This window comes from Aethalodelphis obliquidens, unplaced genomic scaffold (assembly GCF_003676395.1).
Source record: "Aethalodelphis obliquidens isolate GAN/ISIS:26980383/991018 unplaced genomic scaffold, ASM367639v1 scaffold50, whole genome shotgun sequence".
NCBI lineage: Eukaryota > Metazoa > Chordata > Mammalia > Artiodactyla > Delphinidae > Aethalodelphis > Aethalodelphis obliquidens.
In genome coordinates, this window is record NW_020837994.1 from 1,975,533 (window position 1) to 2,002,607 (window position 27,075).

The following is a 27,075-nucleotide window of genomic DNA, read 5'->3' on the forward strand; positions in this document are numbered from 1 at the left end:
TCCAAATAAATCCCCTCAGTCCTCAACTTAATTTGGCCCACTAAGAGGAAATCGCAAAGAGTAGAAGGCGAGGCCGAAGACCAGATATATAAAGGATAACTAATAAATATTAATGAGGTTTCACCTCACGCCAACCATGTCCCGAGAGACCCTCTTCTGGAGCCCCGCCCCTCATGAATATGTATATAGCGGTGCCCGCCGCGCACTGCCCCGCCCTCTACTCTTCTCCCTCGCAACGGACTCTCCCTACAAACGGGAAACAAGATGGCGGCGGCAGGTCCGAGTACTCGGGCCTCTTCCGCGGCGGCAGCGGCAGCTCTGAATCGGCGGGGTCGGCGGGGCCGCTGTGACGAGATGGCGGCAGCCAAGACTGGGACCCCGGGCCCGGCCTCTGGCCCCGCGCTGCTGGTGTTGCCGCCGCCGTTGCTGCAGCCGCCGCCACCGCCGCGGCCGGAGGAGTCGGACTGCGCTGGGTGCCTGGAGACCCCGGGGGAAGCGGCGGCCCTGCCGTGCGGCCACTCGCTGTGCCGAGGCTGCGCCCAACGCGCCGCCGACGCGGCGGGCCCGGGTTGCCCGCGCTGCCGCGCCCGCGGCCCGGGCTGGGCCCGCCGTCGGGCCCGCGACAACTGGCAGCCCGACGCGGAGGTGCTGGGCGAGCGCGCCCGCCGCGGCCCACCCGAGCGCTGCCGCTCGCGTCGTGACGGGGGCGCGGCCGCCACGGGGCCCAGGCCCGAGCAGGAGACGCGCGGCGCGCCAGCGGAGCCAGGTGGAGTTTCCTCTCCTCCCCTTGGGGTCCGGAGCGAGGCCGCCGCGCCCCGGCCTGGCCTGGTTAGGGGGTGGAGGGTCCCAGGCCCTGGCCCTGCTCGAGCGGGTGTCGAGAGTTCTCGTGGGGTTGGAACCGGGCTTTGCCCAGGTGCAGTATGTGTTTCTGAATTTTGAACTTCGGGATGAAGTACGGGCACGATGGATTTGGAGTCAGAAGTTTGAAGGGAGCCATAGCATTTCTTGGAACAAGTTAGGGCCAGGTTGGAATTGGTGAGTGGAGGAGGGTACCGAACTTTGTAGGGGCAGTGGAGGATCCGAGAAGTGCTTGATTTAGTGTTGGGTGAAGAGCTTGGGGTTGAATTGCTTGTAAAGATGTGATCCCTGGGCCTGAATGGGTCAATGAGAGGTGTGGCATATACGGAGTTTGAGGGGCAGATTAGATTGATTTTGAGGATGCGAAGGGAGCTTTTCAGACTTGAGCGTCTGAGTTTACATGTGCAGTTTTCACAAAATCTTGAAAAACGCAAGAGCCTGGCACGTAGAGAAGACGTAATAAATGATGGCTATTTATATTTATAATAACTAATAATAAGCTCCAGCAGTGCTCTGCAAAAAAAGATGGATGGGGTTTAAAAGTTCTGGAAGCGGAGATTGGTTGGCGGGGGCTGCTTCTATCTCGATGGCAGTAGGTTTCCTACTATTTTCCTGGCAATTAGGAGTCCGTTGAAGGACTGTTGTCTACAACTTCTTTGCCTTCCCCCCCCCCCCCCCCCCCCGCCCCCCCCCAGCAGCCTGCCACTCTTTGGTGCTGAGCTTGACATAGAAAGTGCCTGTTGGAAACATAAAACTGTTATAACTTGGGACTCTTTGAGACACACCCAGTCAACACAACAGCTAGAGTTCTTTGATAAAAGCTTACCTAGGAAGAGATTTTTCAAGAAACATAATTAGGAAAGGACAGATATTTGCACCTTTTGTGTTGGGAATTCTGCCATGTGCTATTTTCGGTAGGGAAAAGGAGACATTGCTTGTGTATGAAAGTGCAGTCACTAGAAACTACAGGTTCCAGAATGCAGTCTGTTTTGATTCAAGCAGTCAGACACCTGCCACTGTCCTAGGATACCTTATTTTTATTTCTGTCTTACTTTCTGTGTTCCTCGTTATTCCTTTTAAGCTTCATAGCATCCTTATGAGATAGGTACTTTTATTTCCATTTTATAGATGGAACTGAGGCCAAGAGAGGTTAAGTAAGTTGCCCAAGGATGAAAACCCAGTTCCACCTGATTCCTGCTCAGAAAAGGGATGAAGCCCTCCCCAAACATCATCTATGCTATTTAATTTGCTTCAAATTCTGAGATTATGGGAAAAAAAATTAAGACAGCATTTTTCTGGTCTCCATACTAGTACTATTGATTGTATGGTCACGTAGGATACAAATTTCTATTTCCGAAGCCTGTACTCCTTTGTGGAATATCAGGTCTGAGATTTGAACCATGAGAGGGTGTATGACTTGATGATTTGTGCAAACTTTTTCCTTGAAGAAATTTGTGTATCAGTGATTAAGAAAAACAATATAAAATGAGATTTCAAATTAGGCTCTGTTGAGTCACTGAATATCCACCAATTACTTTATATGTTTGTATGAGGACCATTATGAAAAATATTTTTCCTTAAGTGTTCTTATTGTTGGATCATTGAGTGTATATAATTACATGCTTGTTAAGTCAAAACATTATAGAAGAGTATTGCTGAACAGGGTTTGGAGATAAACCCTGTTTATCTTCTAGCTTTAGCAAGTTGTCTAGACCTCTTGAGTTTATATGCAATATTTTTTAATTTAAAACTTTAATAGGCAATTCACATAATTCAAACAAAAATATAAGAAAGTATACAATGAAAAGGTTCCTCCTACTCCTTTCTTCATTTCCCATTTTCACCAAAGATTCATGTTGATTCTTCCACAGTTTCGTTATGCTTATACATGGAAATTCAAATATATTTATTTTATTTTTTGATCTTTTTACATAAAAGGTTATATGTTATATGCACTGGTGCTTTTTTTCATATAACAATACATGATGGATATCTTTTCATATCAGTACATAGAAGGTTTCTTCATTGTACTTATAGTTACAAGGAATTTCATTGAATGGATGTAACATAATTTACTTAATCATCTATTGATGGATATTTAGGTTGTTTCCAGTCTTTTGCCATTATGAATTATTGTTTATAAAATTGTTTTACAATATATATGTACGTTTTTATGAATAGTTCACCTGTAGCTTTCACCAGATTCTCCAAGTGTTGCAAAAAAAAAAGGTTAAGAACTTTTGTTTTAACCCAGTTCCCTCATTCTACTGAAGAGAGAACTGAGGCCCAGAACAGAGAAGAGTGTGACCAGGTCATTGTGGGTTAGTAGCAGATAACAAGGGCTGAAAGGCTAACCCTTAAATAAGGGCTAAAACATAACCTAATTCACAGTTAAATGTTCATGATGGTTTGTAATAGACAGTAAAAATACCAGTTTCATAATAATTACATCACACTTTTATTAGTGGGAAACAGCAACAAAATTAGCAATTTTAGGTTAATACAGAAGTATATTGCTTAGCAGTATTCTTTTGGCATAATTAGGTCAATTGATAAAAGAAAGGGCAGACCTGCTTTATAAAACTGGAAATAAAATTTTGTAGTAAATTCACTGGTATCTAAGTGAAATTCTTAACTTTTTTTTTTTTTTTTTAAATTTCTTGAAGTCCCATGGCTCTTTTGGAATTGAATTGAATTGAATTTTGGAATTTTTTTTGAAAAAAGTGCAAGAGTTTGTGTGTGTTGAAAATTTTGGTTGTGCTGGTGATATTTTTGTTTTTTGTCAGCTTCTCAAGATTTAAAGTTCAGAACCTTAATAACGTCTGTATTAAGTGTTTTATTTTATTCTTACATACACTGTCAATTTGCTTTTGGATACAGTATCAGTTAATTTGTGCAGCAGTGTGTGTTGAAGGTTAAGTCAGTGATCATTTCAAGATGAACCTAGACTTCAACTGTATGTTCTATGAGGATCTGCAGCTCATTGTATGTATTGACATATTAAGTATTTGGACCATATTGAGCAATATTAAGCAAGTATGTAATGAGTGCCTACTCTGTGGCAGACACTGTTCTAGATCCTTGGGTGACATCAGTGAATAAAATAGTCAAAGATCCCTCCCTCTTAGAGCTTATATTCTAAATTTAGAAACAGTCCTGGTCCATTGATTTTTAAAAAAGGAGATTTACCATACAGACATACATAGGTAGATTTGCAAATATAAGAACATTTAAGCCTCATTGATAAGAATTTTTTTTAATTAATTAATTAATTAACTTATTTTTGGCTGCGTTGGGTCTTCGTTGCTGTGCGGGTTTTCTCTAGTTGCAGCGAGCTGGGGCTACTCTTCATTGCGGTGCGTGGCCTTCTCATTGCGGTGACTTCTATTGTTGTCGAGCGCGGGCTCTAGGCGCGCTGTCTTCAGTAGTTATGGTGCAGGGGCTTAGGTGCTCCACATGTGGGATCTTCCTGGACCAGGACTTGGACCCGTGTCCCCCTACACTGGCAGGCGGATTATTAACCACTGTGCCACCAGGGAAGTCCCAAGCCTCATTGATAATAATTAATTTTAAGAATTCATTTAGTCTTTTGAAATCAAGGATGATCATTCTAAATTATGCTGCCTTTGAACTTGAAACCAGGACCTTTTAAGTACAGTTCTTTGTCCTTTTACCATGGGTAATAATTGAAGAGAAAAGCTAGACAAAGGCTGATGAATCTTTAAGTTAGCAGTTTAATTTTTTTTCTATTTGTAGTGTTAAAAGTGCATTTCAAAAATTGAATAATTCAAAAAAATTGAATAGTGCCCCATTTATTCCTTCCCTTTATCCCACCCCAACCTCCCTGTTCATTTAGGGTTGACATTTATCCATTAAAAAAATTTCTTCTTTCTGTGAAAAACAAGTAGTTCTGGTTTATTACTCAGTTGGCAGACAATGTTTGTTATGTGTGCAAACCTAAATTGCATGTAGGACTAGTGAATAATGAAATCATATGATTGTAGTGTAAAAGGACAGGAATTTCCCTCGTCTGAAGGGATTTGTCTTAAAATGTATAAAATGACTCAACTTTTTATCCTAGTAACACATATTCCAGAATTTGAGTGTCCTTATGTGTTTTACTAATGTGGAAATATTTGCCTTGTGTTTTTTAAAACTCAGGATGAGATTACCTTATAAACTAAGCCTTAATTACCATTGACAGAATAGCTCCATTCTGTAGAATTCGGGATTGAGCAGCAGGAATTTAGGTGTTATTTGTTTTCCATTCATGTTTCTACTCCCTGTCTAATTTCCATTTAATCTTAGAAGACTTGACTGCCTTGAATTCATTTGAATCTGAGTTTGCTTTAGTGTAGGATGTAGGATATGTTTGTCAAATTTCATTCTGCTATTTCAGTGAGCATTTAGGGCACACACTTGTGTAAGAGAATACAATAAAAAAGATGGGTAAGTCATGGTTCCTGTCCTTTAAGATTCCACAGTCTTGTTGGGGAAACACACCTTATCAAATAATATACAAAGTGTAAGTGAGGTAAATGCATAATGCCAAGAAGAATAGAACAGTGGGATAACTGACAGTCTTTTGAGGAAACTTGAGGAAGGCATTTGCGCTGTGTGTTGGAAAAAGAATAGGAGTTCACCAGGTGAGGGAAGAGGAGATGGCCATTCCTGGCAAAAGAACCTGCACATACAAAGGCATGAAGGCATTTGGCATATTCAGAGACAGACAGGAAGTTAAATATAGATGGAATGTGGGGCTGGAGTGGGGAAGGAGGAGAGAAGAGACTACAGAAGTTTGATCATGAAGGTCATGGTATGTCATGCTGAAGGAATTTGGGACTTTATCCTATAGACAGTGTGGAGCCCTTAAAAATATTTAAGTAATGGAATGATACTGTCATAATGTGCTTTAGAAAGACAGTATTGGTTGGAGTGTGGAGGAAAGATGTGAATAGAAACTGGAGGAAGGGAGTCTAGTTAGGGGACTGTTTTAGTAGTTCAGACAAGAGGTGAAGACGGGCTGGACTAATGCAGTGACTGTGGGGATGTTTCCTTTAGTTATTCATTAATTTAGTAACCATCTGAGTTGAGGGCCTTCTGTGTGCTAGGCACTGGGGCTGCAAATAGAAATAAAGCATAATTCTGTCTCTTAAGGTCAGTGTAGTTGAGAAGATTGCTATATAAATGTGTAACTGGAATGTGGGGTAATAAATGCAATAACTGTAACGCAAGATATAATTGTAGAACGCAGTATGGTATATATTAATTGAGCAAGTTAATGGAGCAGGATCTGGAGACAGACTATCTGTGTTCAAATTCCAGGTCTGCCATTTATAGCTGTTTGTCTTTGGGCACATTGCTTAATTTCTCTGTACCTTAGTTTCCTCATTTTGAAAATGGGGATAGTAGTGGTAGCAAAATCATAAGGTTGTTGTTAAGACTGAATGAGTTATTAGCATATAAAGAGCTCAACAAATGTTAGCTCTTTTCACAAAAAAAGAGAACCCAGCTTGGATGGGTCAGGAGTGGCTTCCTGGAAAGGCAGACACTTGACCATGAGTATTCAGTAGGCAGATGAAGGGAGGATAAAACTGAGGGAAATAAGTACTTTTAAAAACATAGGAGTATGAAACAAAAGGAGAGTTCTAGGGATTGCAAATATGGGTAGTTGGAGCATAGAGTACATGTGGGAGAGTGGAAGGAGGCAGAATTGCAGAAATAAGCAGTTACTGGATAATAGTGGACTTTGAATGCCATGCTAAGAAGGGGGGATCCACTGAAGAGTTTGAAAGAGGAGTACATCTTTGCACTCTAGAGAGATCACTCCTATAGGGGTAATGTATCAAATGGATTGGAGATCCCAGATTTCTTTTAGCAAGATGGCTAACTTATCTTAGCTAAAGACTCTGCTGCTACAAATATCCAGAAAAGCTGGATGATAAACAACAGTTCTTTGAAATGCATTTCTGAGCTTGCAGGAAAGACAGGAAGATCTCTAGATTCCCAAAACAAAAATGGAACTAAAACCCAAAACTTCATTAAGAACTTGAGCTCATGCTGTGACAAAGATGAAGGAATTGAGTGAGGGGTTGTTTCTGGTTTTTTTATTCCTAGTGATTGAGTTTTAACTGTGGAAAAAGGAACCAAAACCAAGACTTTTGCATCAGGCTGGGATTCCTGATGTGCTGCATCCTAGGTGAAAGGGTGGGCTAGAGAAAAATCTTCCCACTGACACAAGGAAATAAGAAATCTCGTCTTGGTTTGCCTGGACTCTATACAAAGAGGAAATGGAAAAAAAGCTTCCCTGAGAAATTGAAGCACAAGACCTATGCCTTGCTCATATTTGCGACCTGAGTCGCAATATCGGGTATCCCCATGCTAGGAAATTAATATAAAAGCTGGCTCCAAGCTAGTGATACCACTGGGCCACCTGGAGAAAGGAAAAACAAGACTTGAAGGGGTACTGTCATATCTCAGGCCACAAGGAATTCTCACAGAAGAAATAAACCCCACAGAAGATGAATTTATAATTAAAAGTGACACACAAGGAAACAATTTTCTACCACAAATGAGAGTCAGCAGATATTACAAGCAGGAGGATTACAGCTCTAAGAACTGGGATAGTAGAATGGCAGTTTGAAAGGTAATTTAAAGTAGCATATTTTAAGTGACTAAAGACATTAAACAAGTAATTGACATCCCAATAAATGAATAAGACGTGAAACATACATTTGGAAAAGAACTAAACATAATGAAAAATAGGTTAAAAAAATGCTCAGTAGGGCTTCCCTGGTGGCGCAGTGGTTGAGAGTCCGCCTGCGGGTGCAGGGGACACGGGTTCGTGCCCCAGTCCGGGAGGATCCCACATGCCGCGGAGCGGCTGGGCCCGTGAGCCATGGCTGCTGAGCCTGTGCGTCCGGAGCCTATGCTCCGCAACGGGAGAGGCCACAACAGTGAGAGGCCCGCATACAGCAAAAAAAAAAAAAAAAAAAAGCTCAGTAAGTAAGTGATAGTTTACACAGATGAAGAGAAAGTAGTAAGCTGGGAGTTAGATATAAGGAAATCCTGAGAATGCAGAACAGTAAGATGAAGGAAAATATGAAAGAGGTGGAGAAATGAAAGACTAAGCAAGAAGACACAACATCTAATAGCAGTTCCAGAAGGAGAAAAATAAAATGAGGGAAACATGGAATTTGAAGAGATGACATGAGAATTTTTTGGAATTAATTTAAAAAGACATGAATTTTTAGGTTTAAGCTCATGAGGGCCTAGCAAGAATTAAATGAGCAAACCAAAAACAAACTCCACAACTAAATACATTGCAATGAAACTGCAGAACACCAAAGACACTTTTATAAGCAACCAGAAAGGAAAGGCAAAGGAGCAAGAATCAGACTGAGAGCAGATGTCTCTTAATAAGAAAGGGCAGAAGAAACTTGAATAATATCTTCCTAGTGCTGAGAGAGATCAGAATTTCATACTCAGTTATCATTCAAGAGTGAAGGCAAAATAAAAGTATTTTCAGATGAACAAAAATATGGAGAATTTACCACACTGTTTCTGAAAGAACTATTACATGAAAGAATGCACTTCTGCAAGAAAGAAAGGTAACTTAGGGGAGCGAGAAGGATACAAGAAATCATAATAGGGACTTCCCTGGTGGCTCAGTGGTTAAGAATCCGCCTGCCAATGCAGGGGACACAGGTTCGAGCCCTGGTCCAGGAAGATCCCACATGCTGCAGAGCAACTAAGCCCGTGCACTGCAACTACTGAGCTTGTGCTCTGGACCCATGAGCCACAACTACTGAGTCTATGTGCCACAACTACTGAAGCCCGCATGCCCAGAGCCCATGCTCTGCAACAAGAGAAGCCACTGCAATGAGAAGCCCATACACTGCAACAAAGAGTAGCCCCCGCTCTCTACAACTGAAGAAAGCCCACGCGCAGCAACGAAGACTCAATGCAGCCAAAAATAAATAAATTAGTTAAAAAAAAAAGAAATCATGATGAGCAAAGAAATTGGCTCGGTAAACGAAGAATTGACTGTATAAAACAAAAATAATTATGACTGATTTGTTGGGGCTAAAACCAAAGTGGAACTAAAATATCAGATGAGGATAAAATGTAAACTGGGAGGGAAAATGACCAGCATTAAAGAGTTATATATAGTTCAGAAGGAGGATAGAGATATTAATTAACTTTAAGCTTTCAGTCAGATGCATATTAAAAATTGAAGGATAACCACTAAAAGAAAAGAAATGCAATGTATAACTTGATCTACTATGTATATATAGAACCATACACTTCCCAAATTAGAGAATATACATTCTTTTTAATTAAAAGTGAAATTTTTATGTAATTTTATGTAATTTATGTAATTAGGCACAAAGAAATTATCAACAAATACCAAAGCTTGATATATCAACTATGTTTTCTGACCCCAATACAATAAAATTAGAAATTAATAACAAATATAACTGATTCTCCTCACCTCCTATCCATGTTTGGAAATTTAAAAAGTAAAAGCAAAAAATAAACTAAAAATAAATGGATGAAGAACAAATTCATGGAAACTGGAAAATATTTAGAATTAAATAACAGTGGAAACATTATATGTCAAAATCTGTGGAATACAGCAAAGCAGTACTAAGAGGAAAAAATTTTTTCATCTTTATTGGAGTATAATTGCTTTACAGTGTTGTGTTAGTTTCTGCTGTACAACGAAGTAAATCAGCTATATGTATACATATATCCCCTTATCCCCTCCCTCTAGCGTCTCCCTCCCACCCTCCCTATCCCACCCCTCTTGGTGGTCCCAAAGCACCGAGCAGATCTCCCTGTGCTATGCAGCTGCTTCCCACTAGCTATCTACTTTACATTTGGTAGTGTATATATGTCAGTGCTACTCTCTCACTTCGTCCCAGCTTCCCCTTCCCCTCCTGTGTCCTCAAGTCCATTCTCTACGTCTGTGTCATTATTCCTGCCCTGCCACTAGGTTCATCAGTACCATATTTTTAGATTCCAATGTATGTGTTAGCATACGGTATTTGTTTTTTTCTTTCTGACTTACTTCACTCTGTATGATAGCCTCTAGGTCCATCCACCTCATTACAAATTACTCAATTTTGTTTCCTTTTTATGGCTGAGTAATATTCCATTGTATATATGTGCCACATCTTCTTTATCCATTCATCTGTTGATGGACATTTAGGTTGCTTCCATGTTCTGGCTATTGTAAATAGTGCTGCGATGAACATTGTGGTACATGTCTCTTTTTGAATTATGGTTTTCTCAGGGTATATGCCCAGTAATGGGATTGCTGGATCATATAGTAGTTCTATTTTTAGTTTTTTAAGGAACCACCATACTGTTCTCCATAGTGGTTGTATCAATTTACATTCCCACCAACAGTGCAGGAGGGTTCCCTTTTCTCCATACCCTCTCCAGCATTTACTGTTTCTAGATTTTTTGATGACGGCCATTCTGATTGGTGTGAGGTGATACCTCAATGTGGTTTTGATTTGCATTTCTCTAATGATTAGTGATGTTGAGCATCTTTTCATGTGTTTGTTGGCAATCTGTATGTCTTCTTTGGAGAAATGTCTGTTTAGGTCTTCTGCCCATTTTTGGATTGGGTTGTTTGTTTTTTTGATATTGAGTTGCATGAGCTGCTTGTATATTTTGGAGATTAATCCTTTGTCAGTTGCTTCGTTTGCAAATATTTTCTCCCATTCTGAGGGTTGTCTTTTCATCTTGTTTATGGTTTCATTTGCTGTGCAAAAGCTTTGAAGTTTCATGAGGTCCCATTTGTTTATTTTTGTTTTTATTTCCATTACTCTAGGAGGTGGGTCAAAAAGGATCTTGCTGTGATTTATGTCATAGAGTGTTAATGCCTATATTTTCCTCTTAGAGTTTTATAGTGTCTGGCCTTACATTTAGGTCTTTAATCCATTTTGAGTTTATTTTTGTGTATGATGTTAGGAAGTGTTCTAATTTCATTCTTTTACATGTAGCTGTCCAGTTTTCCCAGCACCACTTATTGAAGAGGCTCTCTTTTCTCCATTGTATATTCTTGCCTCCTCTGTCAAAGATAAGGTGACCATATGTGAATGGGTTTATCTCTGGGCTTTCTATCCTGTTCCATTGAGCTATCTTTCTGTTTTTGTGCCAGTACCATACTGTCTTGATTACTATAGCTTTGTAGTGTAGTCTGAAGTCTGGGAGCCTGATTCCTTCAGCTCCATTTTTCTTTCTCAAGATTGCTTTGGCGATTCGGGGTCTTTTGTGTTTCCATACAAATTGTAAAATTTTTTGTTCTTATTCTGTGAAAAATGCCATTGGTAATTTAATGGGGATTGCATTGAATCTGTAGATTGCTTTGGGTAGTAGAGTCATTTTCACACTGTTGATTCTTCCAATCCAAGAACATGGTATATCTCTCCATTTGTTTGTATCATCTTTGATTTCTTTCATCAGTGTCTTATAGTTTTCTGCATACAGGTCTTTTGCCTCCTTAGGTAGGTTTATTTTTAGGTATTTTATTCTTTTTGTTGCAGTGATAAATGGGAGTGTTTCCTTAATTTCCTAAGAGGAAAATTTAAGTGCCTATATCATATTTCATTGAATCTTAAGATGTCATCATTTGTGAGATGGACTATTACTTTCCAAATACAGTGCTTTCCTATCACTTAGACTTTGAAACTTTATGCTTACTGAAAGAACTCATATATATTTACTTAGATATAGATTTAGCATATCACTCATGCATATATTTATAAAAGGAAGGGAAGTAACAGATTAGTAGAATATTCCTGTGACTTCATATGCAGAGTTTGATTCTTCTAAATCACTTTCTGATGGAAGCACAGAGGTTTGTGTTTTTCTACATAGTATTGCTCACAATGTCATTGAGAGCATTGGTGATAGAACATTTCTTAAAAGAGTGCTCCACAGCTATCTCCAGCATTTTCTTTCAAACTGCTGGCACCCATCAAATTTTGATCCTGATGTTTTCTTGAACTGGCCAGCAGGTATCAACAAAAGGTTTTCAGATGAGACTCATAGTTCTTTGTCAGATGGTCTGTAATAGGTTTATTGACTAACATTGAGAAGTTCCAGTTGTCTAGTCATGCCACCAGGGATAACTGCCAAGTAACTACTACTTTTGCAAGCTTATTCTTTAATTGTTTATGTTCATACATAGATAAGCAATGACAGTTGCACCATCACTGCTTGCCCGACTGACGGTGATTGTAAGACTAATTGTAAGAAACATCCCAATTTCAGCAATATTAATATGAAAAAATTTATGTCCTAGAATCTGTAAGGTTTTTCAATAGAAGAAAGCCTGAAAATTATTAAGTGGCCAACTGAAGAAGCTAGGAAAGTAACAGCAGATTAAACCCAGAGGAAGTAGAAGTTAGGAAAGAATAAAGATAAGAATAGAAATTAATGGAGTAGAAAACAGTGAAGAGGATTAATAAAACCAAAATCTAACTCATTGAAGATATTAATATAGGCTCTATGTTATAGACAAATCTCAGGCACGATTGGTCAATGAAAAAGAAACACAAGAAAGCGTAAACAATGTTAGGAATGAAACAGGGAATATGACTATAGCTATGATAAGGATTTCTAAAACCCCATACATATTGAATATGGAAAACTTTATGCCCATGAATTTGGAAGATTGTGTAAAATAGTCGGTTTCCTAAAAAATACAACCTATTGCAGCTGAGTCAAGAATAAGTAGAAAATATTAATAGAAATGTAACTAAAAAAGAAATTGAATAGTAAAATCTACCCACTAAGTAATGTGTGGATGCAGTGAGCAAAATCCGGAATGTGGGAAATTACAGGACAGATGGCCCATTTTTTCCCCACAAATACGTGAAGAAGAAGGGGAGAAAAGCAATACATAGAAGGGAAACCTGCAGATTAAAAGACAAAACCAATTTAAGCGTATGGACTAATTTGGATTCTGATTTGAAAAACTGTATAAAAATATTTGATAGGAATTTGAATACTGACTGGATATTTGTTGGTATTAAAGATTATTAAATTTTTAGTGTGAAATCTTTTTTCTGGTTACATATTTTAAAGAGTCCTTATTTTTAAGAGAGATGCTAAAATGTTTATAGGTAAGATGATATGGTGTCTGGGATTTCTTCAAAACAATTTATTCAAGGGGAGAGGGAACAAGTAAAGATTTGGGAAATAGATGAAATAAGATTGACAATGGGTTGACTGTTGAAGCTGGGTGATGGATATGTTGGGGTTCATTGTACTGGTGTCTCTAATAAATATGTGAGTCATTTTCATAGTAAAAAGCAGGAAAAAAAAATCTATCCATTAAAGGAACACAAGGCACAGATGGTTTTACAGGTTACCCAAATATTGAAGGATGGATAATCCTTGTGCAGACCATTCCAGGGAATAAAAAATGTTTCTAGACTCATTTTGGAGGGCTTTTACAACATGACATCAAAATCACACAAAGGCAGTATAAGAAAGGAAAAATATAGGCCAATAAATGTAGATTTTAGAAGTCCCAAGTGAAATCTGCACTAGTCTAGTAGTGTATTTTTTTTTAAAATCACAATCAAGTAGTATTTATTCCGGGAATGAGAGTTCAGTTTAACATTAAGAATCTAATGTAATTCACCATATTAATAAAGAGTAAAACCATATGATCATCTCAATAGATGCTCAAAATAGCATTTGACAGAATTTACCATTCATTTATTATTTTAAAAGCTAGAACACTTGGAATAGAAGGGAATTTTTTTTTAATTTAATTTTTTTTAGTGGAACTTGTCAATACGAATGATTAGTGGCCAAGAACACTGAACCAGGGTTAAATAGTTTAAAAAGTAATTAAGGGTCCAGTAACATGTCCTCATATACTTGAATTTGGTAGATGACAGGTGGCATTACAAATCAATGGGGCAAAAATATTTTCAGTTGTGGATAGTTAGCTAACCTTACAGAAAACAAGGAAAAATAGATCTTTACCTCACACCATACACGAAACGTTAATACCAGATCAATTAAAGGTCAAACTATAAAACTTAGAAAATACTAGGGGTATCTGTGAAAGTGGGATAGGAAGAATTCTTTAAACAAAAAATACAGAGTAAAGGAAAAGATTGATAATTTGGTCACATTAAAATCAAAACTTCTGTATGATAAAAGATAAAGTAGGGAGATGAACCACAGAATGTGAGAAAATACTTCCAATGTAATAACAAAAGATTAATGTCCAAAATATATGAAGAACTACAAATCACTATGACAGACACCTCATTAGAAAAATGGTGAGGGGATTTGAATAGACATTTCACAGAAGAGGGAAACTGAAAGGCCAATAAAACACCTGGAATGATTCTCAGTATCGTTAGTAGCTAGGGAAGAGATCTAGAATACCAAGGGAAGATTGAGCTAATACATGAACAGGGATATTTCTCCCATTCTGGTGACTCTGTACTCACTGCTGTCTAGTTCTGGACAATGTTAATTGTTTGAAATTTAAGTTTCTATTGAATTAAAATATTCTTCCCTAGTTTCAATATTCAAGTATTTAAAGACCATGATTTTTTCTATCTAACTTCTTAGGCTAAACTTCTCAAATTCATCTCTTTGGTCCTCTTTCTCCCTTTCCCAGATTTCTGGTCATACTACACTACTTACAGTTCTTATAATATAGTATGCTTTTTGAAACCTTTCTGACCTTTTGTCACCTATGATTATTCTGCCTGGAATATTCTCCCTGTTATCCTTCTGTCAGATTATACTCAGGTGAAACAAGTGCTCTGTGAATTTTTTTCTCAAATAGGAGTTGATTGCCTTCCTTTGTGACACCACATGAGTATGTGTATTCGTCATGTCACTGGATTTCAGTCCCTTGTTTGTGTGTCTGTCTCTGGCATTATACTGAACTCTTTGAGGTCAGGGACTATGTCTTTGGGTATTCAGCACTTAATATGGTACCTAGAATGTGTTAGATACTCAGTAAATGTTTAATAGAGGAAAAAGAGTCCTAAAAAAATCCTTAAAAAAAAGATTTTTGATTATATATAATGATTCCTTTATCCTTCTGTTCATCTTTAAATATGCCACTCAGAATTGACCCTCATGCTTTAAATAATGCCTGACCAGTGCAAAATGTAGTGAGGTTTACCATCTCTCCATCTGGATGCTAAATTCTTATTAATGCTGCCAAAGATTGCATTGGCCTTGCTCATCCTGTACGCAACAGAACTACAGATTCAGGATGAGCAACTCAGTTCTCAAAACAGAACTGAGCCAGTCTTCCTCATTACATGTGTGTACAATTAAATTTTTAAGCCTGAAGACAACTTATATCCAGTTTTGGTTTTTATTTTTCTAAATAGCAGTGGACATATTTTCTCTTTACTTCTGTTTTGCCATTTGTGTTTTGTCTAGTGTTTGGTTCTGTAAAACTATTATGATAAAACCTCAAATGATTGGACCCTGTTAATTTGTTGTTGACTTGGACTTTACTAAAGTTTACTTTTGGTTTCATTATAAAGAAAAGCTTTACAAATTGATCTTCTTTCAGACAACAAATTCTTTAAAAGATCTTAGTACAGAATGGTGCTGGTTTTAAAGCACTTTCTCATTGGTATATTCAACAAAAAAAAATTTAAGCCACTGTTTTATACTGAGACACATACCTAGAGATCATCCCAATAGGTTCAAGAAAATCTCCTAGTTTGGGGAATCAGAGGCAGAAACAAGTAATTATAACACAGGTAATAAATCCTACTACAATTGAGGTAAGTGCAGAATGTTGTGAGGACCTGCAGAAGGCTAATGTAATTCTCCCTGGGTTAAGTGAGAAACGCTTTGCAAAGGAGAGGGCAATAAACAGGGCTTTGAACTGATTATCATACAATGAAAAAGAAAAAACATTGTGGGAAGAGGAAGTGGCATATGTAAAGAGACAGGGTCTGGCATATCTAGGAATAGTGATTATGTGTGAAGGCTGGGGAGGGGAGAGTATTGAGGGAATATGAGAAAATATGGCTGGGGTGGTAGACTGAGTCTTGTTTATAAATCTTGGAGGCAGAGGGAAGCCAATGAAAGTTATTAAGCAGGAGGATGATAGGGTCAGTTCTGCTTTATAAAGAACTAGGGAAGCAGTGTTGAACATAGAAAGACAAAGAGTCTTAAGAGACAGGCCAGTTAGGCTACCATTTTAATGTGCACAGAATCTGTACCAAGAGGGTACTGGAGGATTAGATGAGATAAACATCCCTGTTAAGGTAGGTATTACTCCCATTTTATGGATGAAGAAACAGGCTTAGCAAGGATAAATACTGGTAGATACAAAGCCAGTGGGTAGTAGATTTGAATGCAGGTTGGTATGGTTCGAAATCCTACACTCTTTCTAATTTTGATATCATTCCACTTTGTGGACTATTGTGGATGATTTTTCACCTCAAAAAGAGCAGAAATTAAGTCCAAAGGCTTTTGTCCAGGGTGGTGGTGGATATAGAGATGGGGACACCCACATGGTCTTGGTCTGCCTAGGCCTGCATGGCCTTCATCTCTGCAGCATTCCTGTACCTACATTTGCTTTTGTGACCTCCTTTATAGTGTGCCTCATGCTTGGACTGTGCTGAGCCAGTTTGGGCTGCCTTGCTGTGCCTGTTGTTTGGGCCATTTCTGGATTCAACAAGGAACCTTACACTTTGACTCTACTCTTGGTTAATACCTGCTTTTGCAAATTCTGTTGATCTCTACTCTCTTTGTCTTTTTCTAATCTAGATGTCTTAGTCAATTTGGGTTGTGATAACAGAATACCATGGATTGGGTGGCTTGTAAACAACAGAAATTTATTTATCACAGTCCTAGAGGGTGGCAAGTCAAAGATCAAGACTGGTAGATTCAGTGTCTCGTGAGGACCTGCCTCCTGGTCCTCACTTGGTGGAAGGGGCAGGGAGCTCTCTGGGGTCTCTCTTTTTTTTTTTTTTTAACATCTTTATTGGAGTATAATTGCTTTACAATGGTGTGTTAGTTTCTGCTTTATAACAAAGTGAATCTGGGGTCTCTTTTATAAGCGCCCTAATCCCATTCATGAGAGCTTTGCCCTCATGACCTAATCACCTTTCCAAGACCCCACCACCAAATACCATCACACTGGGGATTAGGTTTCAATGTATAAATTGTGTAGGGGACACAAACATTCAATCTATAGCACCAGGGGTTAGGAAATTACATTCAGCAGGCCAGATCCAGCCTACTGCTTATTTTTGTAAATTTTTATTGGAACACAGCCATACTTATTCATATTGTCTATGGCTACTTTCATGCTACAATGGCAGAATTGAGCAGCTGTCTTTTGGTCTGCAAAGCTGAAAATATTTACTATCTGGCCGTAAGTCTACACAGACTTAGGCTGCTTAAGACTCATTATTCTTTCCAGATCGAGGTACAAATCAGGTTAATTTTTTAAGCTAAGGAAGCAAGATGCAACTTGGAATTTGAATATTTATCATTAATTTTTATTAGCAGTTAATAAGCACCATGTAGTTGTCCCACTTATATATAGAGAAAAAAATCTCTGATGCCATTTTTTTCTTACAATTCTGAGAAATTTCTATCTCTGAAAAGATTAAGTAGAATTTTTTCTTATAAGGATGTATCTAACACTTAATGAATATCAATTATATATCCAGCATTGTACAATACATTAAATCATGTCATTTAATCATTCATAACAATTTATTTGGGAAGTGGGGAAACTGAGGGCTAGAGAAGTTGTAGTGTGCTCAGTGTCACACTGATAAGTGATGGAGTCTGATTGTTCTCCACAGCCTGGGATCTTTCTTACTTTTGAAAGTTATCTGGCAAACGTATGGATGGTGAAGTGCTGTAACTGTATGGGGAAGATCCTGCCCAAATTTGGCATTGTTACCACATAAAATCAAGGAACATCTTATTCCCCAAGCATGCTGGATAACTGAAGTTTTATTGTTTATTAATAGTTTTATTAATATTAATAAGATTAAATATGGTGGTATCCTTGTTGATGACAGGATGAGTTTAGATTCCCTAGCCTAATGTTGAAGGTTCTCTATAATTTGGCCCCAGCCTACCCTTTCTGGCCTATACAACTCTCCCACATAAACTTTCTGCTCTAGCAGAATGTATTTATTTACTATCCAGGCTTCACACTTAAAAAAAATTAAAATTGTGGTAAAAAACACATAACTTGAAACTTACTGTCTTAACCTTTTAAGTGTGCAGTTCAGTAGTGTTATCACACTTTGGTTTTGCTTTGTTCACATGGATTGCTCTTCCTCCATCTTTTTTTTTTTTTAAAGACTTAAAAAAAATTTATCTGGCTGCGCTTGGTCTTTTTTTTACAAATTTATTTATATTTTTAAATTTTTGGCTATGTTGGATCTTCATTGCTGTGTTGGGTGGCGAGCGGGGGCTACTCTTTGTTGTGGTGCGCGGGCTTCTCATTGCGGTGGTTTCTCTTCTTGAGGAGCACGGGCTCTAGGTGCACGGGCTTCAGTAGTTGTGGCTCGCGGGCTCTAGAGCACAGGCTCAGTCGTTGTGGCGCACGGGCTTAGTTGCTCCGCAGCATGTGGGATCTTCCCGGACGAGGGCTCGAACCTGTGTCCCCTGCATTTGCAAGTGGATTCTTAACCACTTGCGCCGGGTCTTAGTTGTGGCACAGGGGATCTTTGTTGTGGCGTGCAGGCTCTTTGTTGTGGCATGCTTCGAACCTGGGCCCCCTGCATTGGGTGCGCGGAGTCTTAACCACTGGACCACCAGGGAAGTCCCCTTCCATCTTTTAACTTAATCTAAGTTTTACCAGTTAGACTCAGCTTCATCCAACCTTCCTAAAGCCTTGACTCTCCTTCCCAGCCCTTGTTCTCTTGCTCCTACAGATGTCTGTTGGAACATTTGCTTGTAAGATGCATTTGGCAATTGTTCATTTTGTGACTTTGCATTTGTCATCGTCTCTGTAATTATTTAAATCTCTTCTTACAACTTTTTATGACTTTGTCTTAGCTAATAAGCTATGTTAATAAGTGCTTTGGGGAAAGGGTCTCATGCCTTTTTTTGGTATATGTTCTCTTCCCACAGCACCTCCCTCTTCCTCACTGCTTACTTCCCTCTTTAACTTCCTGATCTCTGATAACAGTTTTCATCATTCTTACACACTTATGTGTGATAACTTGATATGTTATCATTAATATTTTCTTCTCCTTTTGTGACTTCTACAATTATATTGTTATTTCTTTTTCCATTTGCTATTTCCATTTCTATATTTAATGTTCATGTTTGAAATTATAAGGCATATTCAGTCTGGCGTCTGCATCTCTCATTTAACATAAATGGTTTCCTATCTAATTAAAGCAATATTGCATTTTTTATAATTTATTTTATTTTATTTATTTTTGGCTGTATTGGGTCTTTGTTGCAGTGCGCAGGCTTCTCATTGTGGTGGCTTCTCTTGTTGCAGAGCACAGGCTCTAGATGTGTGGGCTTCAGTAGTTGTGACTCACGGGCTCAGTAGTTGTGGCTCGCGGGCTCTAGAGCGCAAACTCAGTAGTTGTGGCGCATGGGCTTAGTTGCTCCGCGGCCTGTGGGATCTTTCCAGACCAGGGCTCGAACCCGTGTCCCCTGCATTGGCAGGCAGATTCTTAACCAGTGCACCACCAGGGAAGCCCAATATTGCATATTATTAAAAAAATATTTCTATATAATTTTGATGCCAGGATAATAGTACATTGTGTGGACTGTCTGTAATTAGCCTAATCATTCCCTCAATATTGGACATGTAGGTTATTCTCAGTTTTTGTTTTGCAGTTATGAACAATGTTGCAGTGAAAATCTTTTTATGTAAAAGTTTTTCTGTATTTTAGATTATTTTCTAAGATTCCTAGAAATTATTAGGTCAAAAGTTACAAACATGTTTTAAGTTCTTGGTATGTGAGTTGTGACATCTTGATTTCATTAGTTCTTTGCCAAGGATAGTTTTAAAACACAGTTTGAGTTACTATAGCAGTAATCTGTGGTGTTAATTATGGTACTTAGGTAAGCAGCTTTCAAATTTGATATGAATATTTTCTTAACTTTTAACTTTTTCTCTGTGCACTTCCTCTTCTTTCCAGGTAAACGCTCTTTATATTGCCTCCTGTAAATTGTTAATGTCTTGGGCAAGTAGGTAAAGGAGCAATTGCATTAGTTTAAGACAGTTGGTACTTGGCTGTCATCTGCACTCTTGGAGAGTTAGAAGGAGTAAACCAAAAAAATAGTAGATAAAATGGAAAGCACTTTAGTTTGGTTTTAGAACGTATTTGTGGTTCACTCCCCATGTTTCCACCTTCCTACTTCTAAATGGTATGCCTAATTTGACATTAAAGTTTCTCCTTTCGAATATTCCATTTGAAGGTAGTTCAGAAGTTTGGTGGGTAGTATAAGCAGGTAACCTTGAGATTAATATGGATAATGACCTCTTGGTTCCTGTGTATCTTTGCACTTACATAGGTTTTGTTGTAGAAGATGTACTTTGATTCATTGTCTTCTTTTGCTGTTGTGTACCTCTACCTCATGCTTTTCTGAGCTGCAGTCAGGTGTTTAGTTGTATAACTCTTCGACATTCTATAGTAGTTTCACTTGCGTATGTTTTTCTTTCCCTAGTAAGATTGTAAGTTTCTTTAGGACTTGGACCACACGTTTTCTACCTTTATTAGATTCCTTTCTTGACTTTCTTAAAAGAATATTCTCTCCTTTTGTCTTCTTCCTCACTGCTTGTTCCCTCTTTATTAATGGTTTGTGGTTTCATGACGAAAATCTTGTCTTCTCCACTGCTTATGAAGAATGTAGATTTTGCTTCTGGCTATGATGGAGCAGATTGTAGCAGACCAGAACTCCTGCTGAGAATAACTAGAAAAGCCTGATTTAAAAAAAAAAATCTATATGAAGGCATTGGTAAATTGCCAAGGCAGCCAGGACTTCAGACATTTGTGGATTCTTGGCAAAGGGAGAGTATAGCTATTAAGAGGCAAAAAAGCCAGCAGAGCTTTCTTCGTGGGGCTAGGGATACAAAAATTATAGTTCAGGACTGCCAAGGCAGCCAAAACTTGAGAGACCAAGGTCCCAGAGAGAAGGGAGGTGCATCTCCCTGCCCCCACCCTCCGCCCCAGGCCTCTCTACCTGCCTTTTTTTCTCTTGAGGCATTTGCAGATTCTTTAACTGTGTAGGGTAAAAGGTTAAGAAGCTTCCCAGAAGCCTAATGAAAAACAGAGCACTCTTTTAGCAGTTCTTCAGTGTTGAGGAGAAAAAAGTTGAAGGCCTTCCAAGGAAGGCAGGCTTGGAAAATACCCTTAACTCTCAGTTAGATCCTCAGAGGGCTACAAACTAGGGTAGAACAAACTTTTCAAGTTTTACAAAGCCTGCAGCCAACCTTGAATAAGCCCATGTCCTGAATGGATTGTGAGGTGATCTACCCTTAGTCTAATTGCCTGTCAGAGAACATGGTGAATCTTCTGTAGGATGTTATATCATCCACAGCCTTTATAGTTTTTCATAACACAATGAATGGCATTCCAACAAAAATTACGTGGTAAACCAAGAAACCAGACCAGGAATAAAAACAGACAGTATAGGAAAGGATCCATTGTATCCCAGTCACTTATAATTTATTCAGTCATTCTAAAATAGAAGGACATTTAGGTTGTTTCCAGTCTTTAGTATTGCGATTGATCTGCAGTGAATATTCTTGTCTGTACATCTTTGTACATGTGTATGATACATCATTAAGATAACGAATACCCTTGCTAACTCTTGTCTTTATCAAACTTTTTTGATATTTGCTAATCTGATATATAAAAGTGTTTTGTTTCAGAAATTTTTAATATCTTGAAATGAGCGAAATTGAGCATATTTTAATTTGTTTACAAGTCATCTGAATTTATGTTTCTGTAAACTGCCTGTTCATGTCCTTTGCCCATTGTCATATAGGGTTGTTCAGCTTCTTTTTCTTCTTCTTTTTTTTTTAATATTAAAGAGGTAATAAAGAACAGTGGGTAAGAGGACCAATTCTGGAGCCAGATTGCCTGAGTTTAAATCATAGCTCTTTCATTTACAGCAGTGTAGCCTTGGGCAAGTTATATGCTCTGTGCTTCAGTTTCTTCATCTGTAAAGTGGGGATAATAGCATCTCTCCATTGGGTCATTATGAAGATTAGATGAGTTAAAATATAGAGTGCTTAGAAATGGGCCTGGCATGATCAAAGTGCTATATAACTGCCAGTCATCAGAATGATACTGGTGGTGGAGATAGAGATGGAAATTAGCAGAGAGATTTTTTTATTTGCCCAAGGACAAATAACTAGTAAGTGGGAGAATTCAAATTAGGATCAAGATCTTGGGACTCTTAAGTCCAAAGTTCTTTTTCATTCTGCTGCACTAATAAGAAATTGAATGTACAGGGGTAAAAACTCAAGCATAGCCAGGTACCAAGGGATGTTTACCTTTGGATTTGAGAGTTATTGGGGTAGCGTCTTCCCAATATAGTTCAGTGAGGTTCTTTTTGTAATTTTGTATTGAGTGTGGATTCTTTGACAATGATACTTTATTCCTGAGGGTTTGGTGCAGTTAGCAAAATGCTAGTCTTATAGTTTGTTTTGTTTGTTTGCCTTTGTTAATAACCAGTCACCCCACCCTAGAGAAAATCTTTTTCAGGAAGGACGATCAAGGAAATATAGCTGCTCCTACAGTTCACGTTAGACTGAATGCAGTACTCAGCTTTGGTCATTGGCCATGTGTGTTTGTCATTCTTAGGGTATTAATATCCTTAGAGAGTTTCTCTTTTAAGCATGGTGCAGTTGACCCTTGAACAACATGGGGATTAGTGGCACCGACCCCCCTGCACAGTTGAAAATCTGTGTATAACCTTATGTGGATAAGTGGATTCAACCAACCTCAGATTCAACCGCAGATCATATGGTACCGTAGTATGTATTTATTGAAAAAAAATCTGCATATAAGTGGACCTGCGCAGTTCAAACCTACGTTGTTCAAGGGTCAACTGTAGTTGTCAGAGGACAGGCATTAAGAAAGTACTTCCACCACTGGATTCATTTATAAATACTAAGATACTCAGCAGCTCAGTGACACCTGGAATAGTTTCTAGTATTTCTTTTCTGTGAGATGAAGGAAGGGTGAATGGTTGTTTCTGTGCTACTGAAACACTTGAAAATCCCTATAGATTCTGGTGGAGGGATTGGTGGATTTTGGGACTAATTCCTCTGGACTAAGGAGGGTGATGTTGCCTTTTCTGCTTCTTTTGACATGTTGTTGCTGTGCTCCCCCACCGCCCCTGCCAGCCCAAGAATTTATTTCTTAGAGCAGTTTTAGTTTTACAACAAAATTGAGAGGAAGGTACAGAGATATCCCATATGATCCCTGCCCCCACACATTCATAGCCTCCCCCATTGTCACTGTCACTCACCAGAATGGTAGATTTGACTCTTGGTGTTGTACATTCTGTGGGTTTGGACAAATGTATAATGAAATTTGTCCATCATTATAATATTAGAAAGAGTCTTTTCACTGCCCTAAGAATCCTCTGCTCTGCCTACTCATCCCTACCTTCTCCGTCCTTGGAACTACTGATTTTTTAATTGTCTCTAAAGTTTTATCTTTTCCAGAATGTCATATAGTTGGAGACATACAGTATGTAGCATTTTCAGATTGGCTTCTCTCATTTAGTAATATGCATTAAAGTTTCCTCCATGTCTTTTCATAGCTTTGAAAGCTCATTTTTTTTCTTTTCCAATCATAATTACATTTTATTATTTTTTAAAATTTTTATTGGAGTATAGTTGATTTACAATGTTGTGTTAGTTTCAGGTGTACAGCAAAGTGAATGAGTTATATGTATACATATATCCACTCTTTTTAGATTCTTTCCCATATAGGTCATTACAGAGTATTGAGTAGAGTTTCCTGTGCTATACAGTAGGTTCTTATTAGTTATCTGTTTTATATATAGTAGTGTGCATATGTCAATCCCAGTCTCCCAATTTATCCCTCCTCCCTTCTTCCCCCAAGTAACCATGTTTTTTTTCTACATCTGTGACTCTTTGTGCTTTGTAAGTAAGTTCATTTGTACCATTTTTTTAGATTCCACATATAAGCGATATCCTGTGATATTTGTCTCTGTCTGACTTACTTCACTTAGTGTGATAATCTCTAGGTCCATCCATGTTGCTCCAAATGCCATTATTTCATTCTTTTTTATGGCTGAGTAATATTCCATTGTATATAAGTACCACATCTTCTTTATCCATTCATCTGTCGATGGGCATTTAGGTTGCTTCCATGACCTGGCTATTGTAAAGAGTGCTGCTATGAACATTGGGGTGCATGTATCTTTTCTAATTAGAGTTTTCTCCAGATATATGCCCAGGAGTGGGATTGCTGGATCATATGTAGTTCTATTTTTAGTTTTTTAAGGAACCTGTATATTGTTTTCCATAATGGTTGTACCAATTTACATTCCCACCAACAGTGTAGGAGAGTTTCCTTTTTCTCCACACCCTCTCCAGTATTTATTGTTTATAGACTTTTTGATGATGGCCATTCTGACTAGTGTGAGGTGACACCTCATTGTAGTTTTGATTTGCATTTCTCTGATAATTAGCATCTTTTCATGTGCTTTTTGGCCACCTGTATATCTTTTCTGGAGAATTGTCTATTTAGATCTTCTGCTGTTTTTTGATTGGGTTGTTTGTTTGTTTGTTTTTGACATGGAGCTGCATGAGCTGTTTGTATATTTTGGATATTAATCCCTTGTCAGTTGCTTCGTTTGGAAATATTTTCTCCCATTCTGAGGGTTGTCTTTTCGTTTTGTTTATAGTTCCTTTTGCTGTGCAGAAGAAGTTTAATTAGGTCCCATTTGTTTATTTTTGTTTTTATTTTCATTACGGTAGGAGGTGGATCAAAAAAGATATTGCTGCAATTTATGTCAAAGAGTGTTCTGCCTATGTTTTCCTCTAAGAGTTTTATAGTGTCTGGCCTTGAATTTAGGTCTTTAATCCATTTGGAGTTCATTTCTGTATGTGGTGTTAGTGTTCTGATTTCATTGTTTTACAGGTAACTGTCCTGTTTCCCCAGACTTATTGAAAAGACTGTCTTTTCTCCATTGTATATTCTTGCCTCCTTTGTCGTAGTTTAGTCAACCATGGGTATGTGAGTTTGTTTCTGGACTTTCTATCCTGTTCCATTGATGTATATTTCTGTTTGTGTGCCAGTACCATACTGTTTTGATTACTGTAGCTTTGTAGTATAGTCTGAATTTGAGGAGTCTGATTCCTCCAGCTCCATTTTTCTTTCTCAGGATTGCTTTGGCTATTTGGGGTCTTTTGTGTTTCCATATAAATTATAGAATTTTTTGTTCTAGTGCTGTGAAAAAATGCCATCGGTAACTTGATAAGGATTGCATTGCATCTGTAGATTGCCTTGAGTAGTATATTCATTTTGACAATATTGATTCTTCCAATCCAAGAACCTGGTATATCGTTCCAGCTGTTTGTGTTATCTCTGATTTTTTTCATCAGTGTTGAAAACTCATTTCTTTTTAGCACTGAATAATATTCCATTGTCTGGATTATCAACTTTCATATTATAATAGACAGTTATTTTACCAGCAAAAGTGAGTTTATTTGGGAATAGCCAGAGGAATTGCAGTTCAGGATATGCAAACTATGGCAGACCAGAGACAAATCCAGAGAACAAGGAAGTGGAACTTGCTTTTATAGGGAAAAGAGGGGAGTTGGGAAGAGCTGTAATAACCAAAGAGTCCATTGGAGGAAGCTGGGAGTCCAAAGTATGGAGGCTTCTCATCAGTTGAGCTGCTGCATATCTGATTGGTGGAGCTGTTTTTGGATGGAGAGAAGTTTTCTTCTTCCTGCTGGATAGTAAAGTAAGCAACACCTTCCTGTCATAGATGTAGGTGTATAGCTCTTCCTATTTGGAGTAACTGACAGATGCGGGGGCGGGGGGGGGGGGGGGGGGGGGGCATGAGCGCTCCCCCTACAGGCCTGTCCCTACTCTGATTTTAGCTGAGGTTTCTTTAATTAATTTCACTGTATCTACCTCAGTTTATTTATCCATTTACCTTCTGAAGGATATCTTGTTTGCTTCCAAGTTTTGGAGGTTATGGCCAAAGCTGCTATAAACATTTATTTACAGGTTTTTGTGTGGATGTAAGTTTTTAACTCGTTTGGATAAATATCAAGGAGTGCAATTACTGGATTGTATGGTAAAACTGTTTAGTTTTGTAAGAAATTGCTGGATTGCCTTCCAAAGTGGCTCTACCATTTTGCATTCCCACCAGCAGTGTTTGAGAATTTTTGTTGCTCCACATCCTCACCAGCATTTGGTATTGTCAGTGTTTTGGGTGTTAGCCCCTCTAATTAGGGGTGTAGTGCCATCTCGTTTTAATTTGTAATTCTCTAATGACATATGATGTTGGGCGATTTTTTCATTTGTTTATTTGCTATGTCTTCTTCTTTGCCATATATTTTCTTTGGTGAGGTGTCTGTTAAGGTCTCTTGCCCGTTAAAAAAAAAATCAGGTTGTTTTCTGATTACGTTTTGATAGTTCTTTGTTTATTTTGGATAACAGTCTTATATCAAATACATCTGTTACAAATGTTTTCTTCCAGTCTGTGGCTTTTGTTCTCACTCTCTTGACATTGTCTTTTGCAGAGCAGAAATTTTTAATTTTAATGAAGTCCAGCTTATCAATTACTTATTTTATGAATCATGTCTTTGATATTATGTCTAAAAAGGCATCACCATACCAAGTCATCTAGGTTTTCTCCTGTTGCTCTGGTTTTATGATAGTATTGCAGGAGTTTCAATCACAATTTCAACTTTTGGAGTGGAGGGAGTTGACATATGACTCTAGGAAGGCAGAGGGAAGTAAAGAGAATATTGAGAAAAGTCAAGTCCCACATCAGCAGACAGGAGCTATTTTATTATAAATGAGTGTTCTTTCTGTACTAAAAGTCAGGGAACCTGAAAGGTTAATCATGACTGATAAATATCTTAGTATAATTAATAATGTTCAGTGTATACATGTTCTCCAGTAAGCTTTAAGAGACACTGTAAAAGACTTTGATTTAGGGCTTCCCTGGTGGCGCAGTGGTTGAGAGTCC

At 38.3% G+C, this 27,075-nt stretch overlaps 1 protein-coding gene across 1 annotated transcript in view; it reads left to right on the forward strand.

Annotated features, from left to right (window-relative positions):
- The first annotated feature begins 257 nt into the window (after positions 1-257).
- The window catches only part of RNF169 (ring finger protein 169), an 85,114-nt gene continuing 58,296 nt past the window's right edge, over positions 258-27,075 (forward strand). Inside the window, exon 1 of the mRNA XM_027083392.1 lies at positions 258-766. Coding sequence (XP_026939193.1) covers positions 265-766 — 502 coding nt within the window. The 5' untranslated portion in view covers positions 258-264. The remainder of the gene's footprint in view (positions 767-27,075) is intronic.